At 32.7% G+C, this 13395-nt stretch overlaps 2 protein-coding genes across 3 annotated transcripts; both read left to right on the top strand.

Annotated features, from left to right (window-relative positions):
- Window positions 1-8164: 8164 nt before the first annotated feature.
- Window positions 8165-9273, top strand: LOC144564734 (putative disease resistance RPP13-like protein 3). The gene is made up of 2 exons (XM_078314334.1): window positions 8165-8912; window positions 9012-9273. Exons 1-2 carry the CDS (start codon window positions 8269-8271, stop codon window positions 9136-9138), a joined length of 771 nt encoding a protein of 256 aa, XP_078170460.1. The 5' UTR covers window positions 8165-8268; the 3' UTR covers window positions 9139-9273.
- Window positions 9274-9570: 297 nt separating this feature from the next.
- LOC144564733 (putative disease resistance RPP8-like protein 2) lies at window positions 9571-12783 on the top strand. 2 transcript variants are annotated; one of them, XM_078314333.1, is made up of 2 exons: window positions 9571-9776; window positions 11405-12783. In XM_078314333.1, exons 1-2 carry the CDS (start codon window positions 9703-9705, stop codon window positions 12654-12656), a joined length of 1326 nt encoding a protein of 441 aa, XP_078170459.1. In that variant the 5' UTR covers window positions 9571-9702; the 3' UTR covers window positions 12657-12783. The 2 variants fall into 2 exon arrangements, with proteins under 2 accessions (XP_078170459.1, XP_078170458.1); XM_078314332.1 differs by having other exon boundaries at window positions 11402-12783.
- Window positions 12784-13395: the final 612 nt, after the last annotated feature.

Genomic DNA, 13395 nt, shown 5'->3' with positions numbered 1-13395 from the left:
TTGAATGGTCGATTGAATATGACGAATATTGGAAACGATTCTAAAGTGGATTTTCTTTATATGATTCGAACCAGACCTTAATAAACTGTTAAGCCAAGCGATTGCAGATGGGTGTCAGATAAAGGGTCCAGCGGTTGGCCATCTGTAGGTGTCAGTAACCCTACAGATGTGGGTTTGATAATGGTTCAGCTCGAAAGAACATCTGTAATTGCTACAAGCCCTACTGAACTGAGTTAGGAATCGAGTTAAGCCAAAATATATGTTGTGTTTGAGATTCATCTTGGAAATTCCGTGAACTGTGTTTCAGGTTGATAAATTGTTGTCGAGCACTGGCATTCTGTTATTTATGATTATATATATATCTGTTTGCATTGTTATTGTTTGGGTTTCATTATTGAATATAGAGTTTGATTGCAAGTCCAATAGTTTAAACTGTGGCAAATTCGCACTGAGAATTTATTCTCACCCCCACCCTCCCGATTATTTTCAGGTTTATTTATCAGATGCAGCAGATGAGGATATTGGTAATGCATATAAAAAGATCCACTGCCTTGCGTGTATATGTGACGCTTGATTTATACACGCGGCAGGCTGTCAGACCCGCGGGATTTGGGGTGTGACAACTTACCTTCCTTTTCCATTTTTTTCTAACTTTTATTTTATTTTTGTTGAATTTATTTGAATACTGGAACAGTTGGACAGATTTATTTTTTTTATTTTTTTTGTCAAAGTAATTGAATTTTTTGCATGACTTGGATTTTATCAGAACCAACCATACGATCCATACAGCATATGGTATAGGGGTGTTAATGTATACGGTACAGTCGGATGGAGACATTTTCATAACCATATCTATTAAAATTGATCTTACTCATATCCTACTCTTATATATCAAAAATTAACCTTATCCTACCCTGCCCATACCTGCTAATATTATCGGGTAACGAAACAGTGACGGGTGAATAATGGATAATACTAATATAATAATTAGTTTTATTATATTTTACAAATAGAATATTTAAAAAACATTCATTTCACACATGTGTAATTGCATTAATAATAATAAAAAAAAAATGTGCAATCAATTTCAATTAAATTTTTTTTTTTTTTTTGTAAAGTAGGAAAATTAAAAAATACGACTATATATCACTACAAACAAATTCAATTATTGAACCAAATAACAAAATATGCAAATAAAAATATTATGTTTAATATTTTTTATAGCAAAAGACATGCAACACTAAATAACCAAATTACATCATTAATTAATTATTGCTCAAAAACACATTTAACAAAAGAGAAGCAAAAAAAGCCACCGGATAATAAAAGAGAAACAAAAATAAATAAAATAATTTATTCAAACATAGTTCAACTCAGACATAATACTTCTGCCAAAAATAATTACATTGTTCACAAACCGATATATCTGAAGTAAGTCTCGGGAACACTGCCAGAGATTAACAAGCAACACAACCTTAACGATATATCAATCATCAAGGGGAAAGATGAATTCTCATTCTAGGAGGAAAAGACAAATTAAACAAACATGAAATTAACATACCTAACGGCATATCAAGAACTTTGATTAATTATTATTGTAAACATTTTCCAAAGTTCAGAGGAAATTGAATTGGTAATGAGAGAGTATTCTCCCAGATTTTACTTTTCATCCTTATGATTACAAGAAAACTGAGATGGAAAGAAAAATATATTGGATCGGATAAACGGCTAAAAGCAATGTTATCAGAACCGGACCGAACATCGAACCGCTAAAGCTTCGGTTCAATGGTTTACTGGTTGGACCAGTGGTTCAACCGGTTTAATTACTGGGTTTTTTTTTAAATATATATATAACTTATTATCTGAGTGTCAAACTGATTATATGTTTTTACATCTTCTAACAAGGAATAATGAGAGTACATATCTGTTTTTCAAGAAGAAGGTGCAACAGATCCATTTGCTTCAAAATTAACTGCCAGCATAGTCTTTGTATAACAAAAATTATTAGGTTCTTCAATAATGTATGAAATTGCAAAAATGGAGGTCAGAAGATGATGATTTCTCTAATTACAGTTTAGAAATCATAGTGGCCATAAAAAAATGATTAAACTATAAAAAAAAACAAATGAGAAGAAGATAACTTGTAGTGTCAATCATTCGACAAGTAAACTAAAAAGGAAAACCTCATTCAAAAAACAATCCAAAAAAAGAAAAAATACTCATTCAAAAGGAAGTCCATACTGCCTAGTGCGTACTGGTACCACTGTGCCAGTACAAGGCTTACCCTGGTACACGGTACTCAACATTATGCACCATAAAGAGACAAAAGCCACAACTACTATCTTTATTTTTTTTTTGATAAAAACCCGTAGGTATATTCCATTAACTAAAGATAATAGTTTTACAATTACAGTGCCTCCTAAGAAAATAAAATAAAAACATAAGTTACAAAAAAATAGAGAAAAGCAAGTAGTACAGAAGCTTGCTGATACCCCTAAACTAAATTAACCTCCTATTCAATATGCAATAAAAGAAAAGAATGTGGGGCTCCTTGTAAAATAACCCATCCCTTCTTTCTGACAACCTCCCCGCTGGATGCCAGTATCCAAAAAATAGGTGCCGGTTGCACCATTTAAACTCCTACACTTTTGATCAAAAAAAAAAAAAACTCCTACACTGAACTGTGTTCGTACCAGTAATCCTTCTAGCTCGTACCAGTCTCCCCCACAAGGTCTGTAGGATCTTGCTGCAGTACTCAGTTGCTCTGTCCTTCTAAAGAAATCATTGTTCAGCTTGTGTTCATTCTCCAAATGAGATATTAGACATTGTATTGGTGTACCATTACCATTCCTTCCTGACTTCCTCGCCCAATTCGCTAAGTTGTGCGGTGTTTGCAATGCCCGTCATGTGATCTGATTCAGGTTCATTCTTTGAGTACCCTCTCTGAATATGTTAATTGCACTCATCATTATCTCGGCAGCTTTCCAAGATGGCCACAACTACTATCATTGGAAAGGTGATTCATTCCCCTGGCATCTGTCACATGCTATTACCAAATCCATTTTAATTAGCTACGATCTTCAATGGTATATGATATAAATTTATTACCAAATCCATTTCAAGTAAATGATACAGATTTATTACTAAGACACTCACACGCAATCATTGACAATTCCACTACCCTTATATAACATTTTATTTTGGTTTGAGCATTTCATCAAACACCTTTAATGCATTCTTCTATTTAATAAAATCATCTCAAAAATTCAATCTTTTGAAATCCATGGACTACAAATTCGAACTAAATGATTAAAGGAGATTACTTACGATATTTTGTGCAGGTTTGATTTTGTTTCAAGTTTAGTCTTCTGCCCTTGAGCTACTGTGAAATACACCACAACAAAAATAAGAAGATTGAAGGAGAAAGTCAAATTGAAGGAGGAATGAGAGTCAATTTCTCATTTCTTTCCATTAGCCAGTGGAGAAAAGGGAAGGAAATGAAAAACTTTTAGCGAATTTGGAAGATGCATGCACGAAATCAGATTTGTACAAGAGATACGAAGATTTTATCAAATTGGATTTGAACCGATACTTTTACGCGGTTTTGTTCAACGACTTATTACAAGAACCGGCCGATAAAATTGGTTTTCACCGATACAAATTGGATTTGAATTTTTTGCAGGTTTCATGTTATTTGAGTTAGTAGATATCATTTTATTTCCCTTTTAATTTATTTGTTGTTTAGTTTTATTCTGTACTTATTGAACATGCTTCCAAAACACAAGATTTATGTCTCCATCAATGATAAGTGTGCTAATTTGCTTCTAATTGCCGAATTTTTTTATTTAATAAAAGAATGAATTATTTGATTTCTCTAAAATTGCACCAACCCAGTATTTTTTATTTTATTTTTACATTATGTAGGAGAAAAATATATGGATTAGAGAGACATTATTATATATCTAAATGGATGAACAACAAATTGTACATGTGAAAACATTATCATATGAGTGTGGCAATGGTATTATGTGTTGCGTTAGATCTTGAGACTGATTTTGATCAAGATATATAGAGGGGTATTAACATCCTCTTCCTCAGATTCTGATTAGGAGGAGATTCGATATGTACCATATATCCAGTGTAGGTGGGGGCAGCAGTGCCGGGTGAATCGTTAATTTTTACATGGTTATTAGCTAATTGGCAATCATACTTAATTACAATCATTGGTCAATTATTTGTTACAGTATTTCATATGATGTGCAAAAGTATGGAAATAAAATAATGAATAAAAATGATCACTATATTAATTACATTATGAATAAATATGGTAGATATAAAGACATTTAAAGAGGATCAATATTATCCATACATTGACTTTTTTTTTTTTTTAAAGGATATCGTGTTAACATAAATATGAGTGGTGACAATATGAAAATGAAAATGAGGAGCGGAACTTGGCAATATGCATAATTGGGGAATAGTTGTTATAAATAGCCGATTCTAATAGGTCACTATCAAGAATAGTTCTTTATTATAAACAATCGTTTTGATTATTGTCTAAACTTTTTTAGGAACAACTCTTTAATAAACAACCGTTCCTGTTTCTATAATTAAGGTCGGCCATTTACTTTGTCCGTTCCAGATATATCATTATCGGTTTTTTGCTATCTCCGATCCTAATGTGATGATACTAAAAGTGCATTTTCTACTTATTGAATACTGTCCAGAATCGTACTCCGGAGTAACTATTACTTAAATTAAAACTAAAAAAAAATAAGTTAATCATATCAACATTTACTCTATTACATTAAAAAAATTACCAATATATGTACAAAATTAAGTAACGGTTAATAATTACATAATGATTTTATAGTGATGTTTTTAAAATTAAGTATTTCTTATAATTTTATATTACAGAAATAGAGTTGATTATGGAGGATTACTTTACAAAATTATTGTAAAATGAAGCGTTGCTCTTAATTGATTTTCAAATTTTGTAAAATAAAGTGAAACAATTTTTTATTGCCTTGCACCTTAAGTATATTTTTAAAAAAACTTTTATTTAGAAGTGTAGCTTTAAGGGTATTGTCCTCTGTGTACACGTGACTCAGCCACTGTCGGCAAAGGCTTATCTTAAAGTAGTTGTCCACAGTGCTGTTATGGGTTAGAAATGTGAAGAAAAGACAAAAGTCTATGCCGAGTCAATGTTATGTTTAATTTAATCTACTTGTAGTTGGCACCCACTATCAATTATCAAGAGAGAGAGAGAGAGAGATCTGAATCAGAGAGAGAATACACAGAAGGGGGAGCACAAAGGGGTCGTGAGAAAAATAACAGCAGCAGGCATCGATTTGTTCTTGTAAGTATTTGCGACTTTAAATTTTATTGATAAATTTATTAACATCACGAGTGAGAGGGAATCGTTTCTGGTTTATCCGTGTGAAACTTCAATCCCCTGCAAATTTGTTTGGTTTAATTAGTTTCCTGTTTTCTTATGTTTCTTTGATCCAGTGTTGTAAATAACGGTATGCGAATATCGGACGAACAGGGTACCGCCAAGTGATTAATCAGAAATAATCGGAAATAATTGGTCATAATAAAAAATAATTGGCCAATTAATTGAAAAATCTATGACAGTTTGGTTACTGCCAATGACTAATTAGCCGATTAGTCAGTTTAAGCGGACATTTTTTAACAACACTGGTTTGATCAATGAAGTAGCTGACAATTAGATGCGATTAACTCATTTTTTAACAATGTTTATTTTCTAAATATTTAATTTTTGTCTCACAAAAATGTACTTTCAATGTGTGAGTAATATCAAATATATTTTTTTACTTATCAAATAATTAAATATTATAATACAAACAATATATATCATTCTGTATGCACTTAAACTTTTGATCCAACTTGAATAAAGAATGAATTGAGAGAAAAAGTTCTAGATAAAAAAGAAAGAGGAGAGAGAAAAGCTCACCGGCCAACTTTGAATAAACTTACATAACATTTCGTTGGGTCTCCGAGTCCAAGCGGTGCTTTTTTATTTGATGATTGATTGAAAGAGGAGAGAATTTTCTCCAGTAATACACACAAAGCACGAGACCTTATATTTAGGTGGAACCATTTCCGTATTCGTATTATTTTTTGATCCATATCTTACACTTACCTGATTATCTGTTATAAATTATTTTATTCGGTATTTTATCTTTACACCATTATTGTTATCGGATAATGAAAAGATAGCAAGTAAATAACAAAATAATATTAATATAATAATTACTTTTATTATTTACTAAATAAAATATTGAAACCCATTCATTATACAGATATAGACGATATTATTGGAATCTTTTGAAATTTATTTACGTGTTTTAATGGATAATTAAGTGTAATACAACTATCAAAATTAGTTGAACGAATATCAAACGTCAAAGCATTTGAAGAAATAAACTCACATAGACATAGGTATGATTCCTATTTATTACTCACAAAATTTTTCAGTCATTTAATTAATTTGACCGACCTATTAATTGACATACCTAGGTAATTGTATATTTAATTGTGGTCTATTATTTACAGAGTATGTACTTCATTGTAAAAATGTTTTAAAATTAGTTGTAAATTTGGATGACGGATAATTGAGGTCTGTTATTTATAAGTCATGTACTTAGACCATGATTCGGAATGGTTTGGAAAATCAGCTGATTCCGAATTGACTTGACCAAGTCGAACCAGAATCGGCCGGAGACAAGTCGATTTTTGCCGAGTTGACTCGATTGTGCGAGTTATGTGTAAAAAAAACAATAAAATCGATGATGAATCAAAACAATCGGCCAAATTTCCTCTATTTCTCTTTCGTTTAGAGTCAAATTAAACTATTTTGATAGTTAAATCGAACCAATTTGTGTTTTACCATGGATGTCGAAGAGAATTGGGGGAAAATAGATGCGACTCAGAGAAGAGAAGAAGCTTTAAAGGATTGTAAAATGTTAGATAGACATGGTGTACATGAGGTGTACTGTTATATTTTGACAATATAATTGTTTCACAGTAGACTATGTTCATATCATCTCTTATATAGATAAATGATTCAAACGGATTGTTGTAAATTTGTAATGTTATAATGAATAGAGACAAGGGTGTCCTGTGTACAGTTGTTGACACTCGACTGTTTTTTTTTTGACTAAATTAAGGGATGGGAGTATGGGATTAACCTAAAAATTCGATTGTTATGAAAATATAAAGGTTGAAATTAAAAAGAAGAAGTATTTCTCCTGTAAATATTAATTAGTTTATTATTATTTTATTTAAGATAAAATAAGTTTTATTTATTTAAGTAGCATCAGCACAAATTTGATTGTTATCATATTAATGTCTTTATTATTTGAATCAGTACAATAATATCCTATTTTTATTTCAATACACAGAAAAACGAGATGATTCAGCTAGGTTGTAGAGCTTTTGACAATAAAAAAAAAATATTTTAGTTATAATGCTTGTATTTTATTATATTAGTGGACTATTTGAGTGTAATATTTTATCTTAACATAATTTTTTTGACAAATTACTTTTTTATCATTTTTTTCTATTTTTATATTACAAAATAAGCTTTTGCTAAAAAAAATCCGAATTTTCGATCCGATTCAGCCAATTTCGGCTGATTTATCCGATTCCGAATCAACAGTCAAGTGACTGATTCCGATTCTGATTTTCACAACCATATTCTGGTGTGATTTTTTTTTTTTTTGAGAAAAAACGATATTGATAAACGTACATATTGTCCATTAATTGCATAATTGTAATAATAAAAAAGTTGTTTATTTTCGGATAAAATCGATCAGTTTGGTCATCAAATCACACCGTTTGTTAACCGAAGTATTATATTATTGGATAAACAAAAATTCATATAGAACAAGATGTGTGTCATCCTATAAATCCTTAGTCCTAACAAGACATAGAATAATTATTTATATTGGAGAAATCTTATAAACGCGCGTGTCGCTGTTAGCAAAAGACCCACTAATTAATAGCTCATTCGCTCTCTCTAGCTGTCTGTTAATTAGTATGATGTTGAGGTAGTACCATATTGTTTGAGCCTTACAAGTTAACCAGTATATACAGTTCCAAATCTTACCAGTAATACACGGCCAAGAATTTAATGGTTGTTTTTTTTCCTCTTATTTGTCAAAACACTATTCTTACTCGAATTTATTGGTACAATTGTTCACCTAGTTTGCACGGCCAAGAATAGACGAAGCAACTTGAAAGATGGCCGAAGGGATAGTTACTTTTGTTTTGGAGAAGTTGTCGGATGCTGTTGTTAAAGAGGTTCTACAAATACAAGGCGTCGGCAAGCAAGTGGAAACATTGAGTCGTGAGCTTAGTCGGATTAAATCTTTTCTCAAGGATGCCGACATGATGCAGACCTTAAATGAGAGGCAGAAAAATTGGGTCAATGAGGTCAGAGATGTTGCTTACGACATAGAAGATGTTATTGACAATGCCCATTTCTTGAATGCTCCGGAAAACCCTTCGAAAGAGCTCCCAAGAGGATGTTCTCGAATTGTTAGTGCTGCTAAAAGGATGTGGAGCAAGCGCAAAAGGCTCCCAGCTTTGCACAACCTTGCCGGTGAGATGAATGAGATCCTGGCACGAATTCAGGATATCATACAAAGTAGAGAGAAATATGAAATAACCTTTTCGGGTGAAGGTAGTGGTGAGCGGCCGAAGCTACCGGTCAGGCCCCCTATAGTACCTGACATTGATGATCCTTGTGTTGTCGGCTTCCATCTTGACAGGGACAACATTGTGCAACAGTTACTTGACACAAGCACTAAAAGGCGTGCTATCATCTCCATTGTGGGACCTGGTGGGCTCGGAAAAACCACTCTTGCTCGAAAAGTCTACAATAGGTAAATATGATTATATGAAGCAATTGTGTCAATAATTGATTAATAATATGTTATTTCAATCTTTCAAAAACTGATGACCATCTACTTCTTTTTCTACAGCAATGATGTTAAGAGACAATTTGATATTCACATATGGGTAGCTATCTCTCAGGAGTTCAATCTAATGGATATTTTGAGAAAGATAATAGAGCAAGTCCAGCCTCTCCTTCCAAACGACCTAGAATGAGGAGAACAACATTTATTGAGAAAGCTTTACGAAACCCTTAATGGTAAGAAGTACCTTCTTGTCTTAGATGATATATGGACAAGTGATCTATGGACTCAAATTGGTGGGGTGCTACCTGATGAGATTGGAAGTGGAGTAATCATAACTACTAGAATCCAAAACATTGTCGGTGATGCTGAACCATATAAACTTCCCTATTTAACTGAGAAACCGAGCTTAGAGCTTTTGCTGAAAAAGGCTCTGCCTAGTCGAGATTTGAGTAGAGAGTATCCCGATGATCTGTATGAGCTTGGGGAACAATTTGTTAAAAAATGTGGTGGATTACCCCTTGCATTGGTGGTTTTGGGAGGTTTATTACCAAAAAGACCAAACAATTATGCTGCTTGGAGTAAAATGCTGCAAACTATGAACTGGGGAACTGATGGGAGAGAATGTACTCAGATCATAGCCACCAGCTACAATGATTTGCCATTTGTCTTGAAGTCATGTTTTATGTACCTAGCGGTTTTCCCTGAAGATTATGAAATCGATGCTACATAATTATTTCAGTTGTGGGTTGCTGAAATGCTCATACCGACAGAAGAATCCAGAACATTGGAGGATACTGCTGAGATCTTTCTAGAGGATCTAGTGCAAAGGTATACTTTCATAGTTCAACATTCTTTTATAGATTCATCTAGATTCGGTTGATTTTTATTTATTTATATTTTTTGTACTTTTAAAATTTAATTGGCTATTTAACAATAAATTCATACTCTTGACTAACATTTTTCATATAGATTAATTATACTATTTAGTTTAAAACAAACATGCCTAAAATGTTTCTTTGTTGCATTTATCAGAGAACATAATGTTGTGTCGTGTATTTAAGGATATGGTTATACATCTTAATTAGTTTTAACTTTGAAAAATACAGGGCGTAAAATAAATAGTGGTGTAGGTTTCATCAATATTTGTTTCAATACAGAACTACATTTTTTTTCTTTGTCATCGATCCTTGAAGGCCTAACTAAGTTTTATGTGTCGGTTCGTTGCAATAAAATGGTATTTGTTGGGAGGCCTCGATCGTTGCACCCTTAATTAGGTAATCCTTTTGTGCTAATTAAAAAGAATCTCTATAATAACTATAAGTTGTTCAAACATAATAATAAAAACAAATTAGTCTCGACAACATGCCTATTGGCAATTATTTTCTTTGTTTGGATTGCTTGTTTCAGTACATGATTGCTCATTTTGGTAAATGTACTTAATATGATTGGTTTGCTCACTGCTAGTAGGGGTGTCAATGATACCCTTTTAATCATTTACCCGATCCATATCCTATTTGATAAGACGGGTATGAGTAAGGTTCTTTTTCGTTAGTTTATCGGGTATGAATATTGGTAAAATTTTTTTTTGTTAACTTATTGGGTAAGGGTATGGGTAAGAGCTATTTCATATCTATAATCATATAGGTTAATTAATAAATATAAAAAAATTATATGATATTTTTTTATACATATAACCATATAATTTTATTATTATAATTAGATTGAATTATATTACATTTCATATAATTTTTTAATTAGTAATTTATCCAACATTTTATATAGTTATTTAATTAGTAATTTATGACAAAATTGATTTATACAATATTTTATTATTTCATTAATTAATAATATATATCTTTTAAAATAATAATATCAATAATTTGAAATGGAATAAAAAATATAATTTTTTTATATTTTTCTATTGTTAGGAATATGATGTATTTATATATTTATTTATTAGTTATATTTTGTGATTAAATTATATAAGCTATCAATTCATTCGCTAATTACTATTATTTGTTTTATTAACCATTATCTTAATGGGTAAGGATAAGGTTAAGCTAATATTTAATGGATAAGGGTAGAGTATGAGTAAGACAAATTTCAAGTAGGCATGGGTATGAAAATGTGACCATCTCACTCGTACCATACACATTGAAACCCCTACTAATTTGAGTACTCATTTTGTTACTCGGTAGCTAGTTTTACATATCCTATGTTTTACAAAACTTGAATATTAGATTCAACAAGCTAATTAACTACTGTCTTTTTTTATACCTTTTACTTACCCCTACTACAACAGTAACAATTACTGCTTTTCGTTTCTCAACATTTCTTTTCAGTTTACGATATGCACATCTAGTGTTTTGTGGAAGATATATATATAGTTCTACATGCACCTTCTATAATCCAAAGAACTTAATTCGTTTAATTTTCTAATTTCTTTTCAATAGAAGCTTGGTTCAAGTATCATGGAGATCTCACGTTGGTTCCATCAGAAGTTGTCGTATACATGATCTCCTTCGTGAAGTTGCCATCCAAAAGGCCAAGGAGGATAACTTTGTCACAATTTGCTCGAAACCTCCTGACAATTGGATGAGCGTCGCCAAGGCACGCCGTGTGGCAGTGCATTACTCAGGTTGCGATGAATTGATGAAACATGCAAATCCAAATCTCCGTTCTTTGTTGTGCTTTGAGAGGCCATTGCCAAATTGCTCTCAGCAAAGGCTGCTTAAGGTGTTGGGTGACATGCAAAATTATCCTTCTGCTAACCCAATTAACTTTGAGTATTTTGATGGATTGACTCATTTAAGGTATTGCAAACTTGCTGGTGGTGGTTTAATTAACACAACATCTTTTGAGTCGTTCATCAGCGGCCTGAAATTTGTGGAGACCCTTGATTTTAGTGCTGTACATGATGTTGGCGAGTTACCTGAATATATATGGAATGTGAAAACACTTCGGCATGTGAAGCTACCAAGGTATACTTCATCAGGACCCTCATCATCTGCCGACTTAAGAACTCTGCAAACACTCTCGGGTGTGAAGAGCCGAGAGTCATGGAATGCACAGTTACCTAAACTACCAAATCTGTGCAATTTAGTTATCAACGTGGAGAGCTCGTTTTCGTGGGATTTATTTGCCAAGTTGCTTGACACACTGAAGCATCTAACCTCTCTTGAGTTAGATGGCTATCAAGTGCCACTAGAAATAGTCAACATGCAAAGATTTCCATTTTACCAACATTTACAATCTCTGATTCTGTGTGATATGTCCCCATCCGTTGAAAACAAGTTGTCGCTTCAGGTTGGCATGTTTCCCATCCACATCACAGAGCTTACACTCTGGGGTCTCCAGTTCAATGTTGATCCGCTGTCAGTGCTAGAGAAACTATGCAACCTCAGGTGGCTCTGTTTGTGGAAACAAGAGAATCAAAAGATGAGCTGTTCAGCTGGAGGCTTCAAACAGCTACATGAGTTGGAGTTTCACAGGCTAGGCAATCTAGAAGAATGGGAGATAAAGGCGGGTGCCATGCCCATACTCAAGCAACTGACACTACAATCTTGTGACAAGCTGGGGGTGCCTCTCGGACTTCAATACCTGTCCAACCTCAAAGAACTCAAGGTAATAGACTGCAGGAAATTAAAAGAGCACGCAGATGAGATCCGTGACATCTGCAAACATGTTCCCTACATATTGATCGATTAATTTAATTTATTTTGGAGGTTTTCTTTCCGTACTGCTATCATTTTATTTTCCTTTTAATGTATTTGTTGTTTACTTTTATTCTGGACTTGTTGAATATGCTTTCAAAATGTAAGATTTATGTTTCCAATGATTTTTTTTTCGGTACTGTGTTCTAGATATGTATTTCAAAGACGAGAGACAAAAGCTATTACGAAAACAAATTAAAGACTAATTGTGTTGATTTGAACATATTCTAGATATGTATCATGGTGGTAATTGTATTGATTTGCTTCTAACTGCCGAGATTTTTTATTCTATTAAATATAAAATTATACTTCTAGAAAGAAATTAATATCAGAGGAAAATCCGGAATTTAGGAGTGCTCAATTTTAAATGCTGCCGTAAAATCTTCTAGTTGGGAAAAAGAAAAGAAAATTTCCAACTATTAATTTACAGAATTGAATGCAGTTGGTTGTTGATACGTGACATTTAACCCGTTCTAAATGAACTCCACTAATTATTGGAATCAGAAAAAGTTACGCACCTGCAGTTGAGTAAGAAGGGAGATTCTCTGATTCTGAAGCAATGGCAACGCCCAACCCTGGGAAAACCGAGCCGCATGAATAGTGGAGGAAACCCAACACGGCTGGGGGAAAATGAGATAAATATTGAAATCAGAAAAGGGGAGGAATGTGCCGACTATCAATTTGGCTGATAAGCAGTCGGTTTTGTTAAAAAATAGTGAAATAAGTGTAGAAAT

The sequence above is a fragment of the Carex rostrata genome, chromosome 13 (assembly GCF_964058835.1).
Source record: "Carex rostrata chromosome 13, lpCarRost1.2, whole genome shotgun sequence".
NCBI lineage: Eukaryota > Viridiplantae > Streptophyta > Magnoliopsida > Poales > Cyperaceae > Carex > Carex rostrata.
This window is presented reverse-complemented; position numbering and strand designations above follow the sequence as displayed.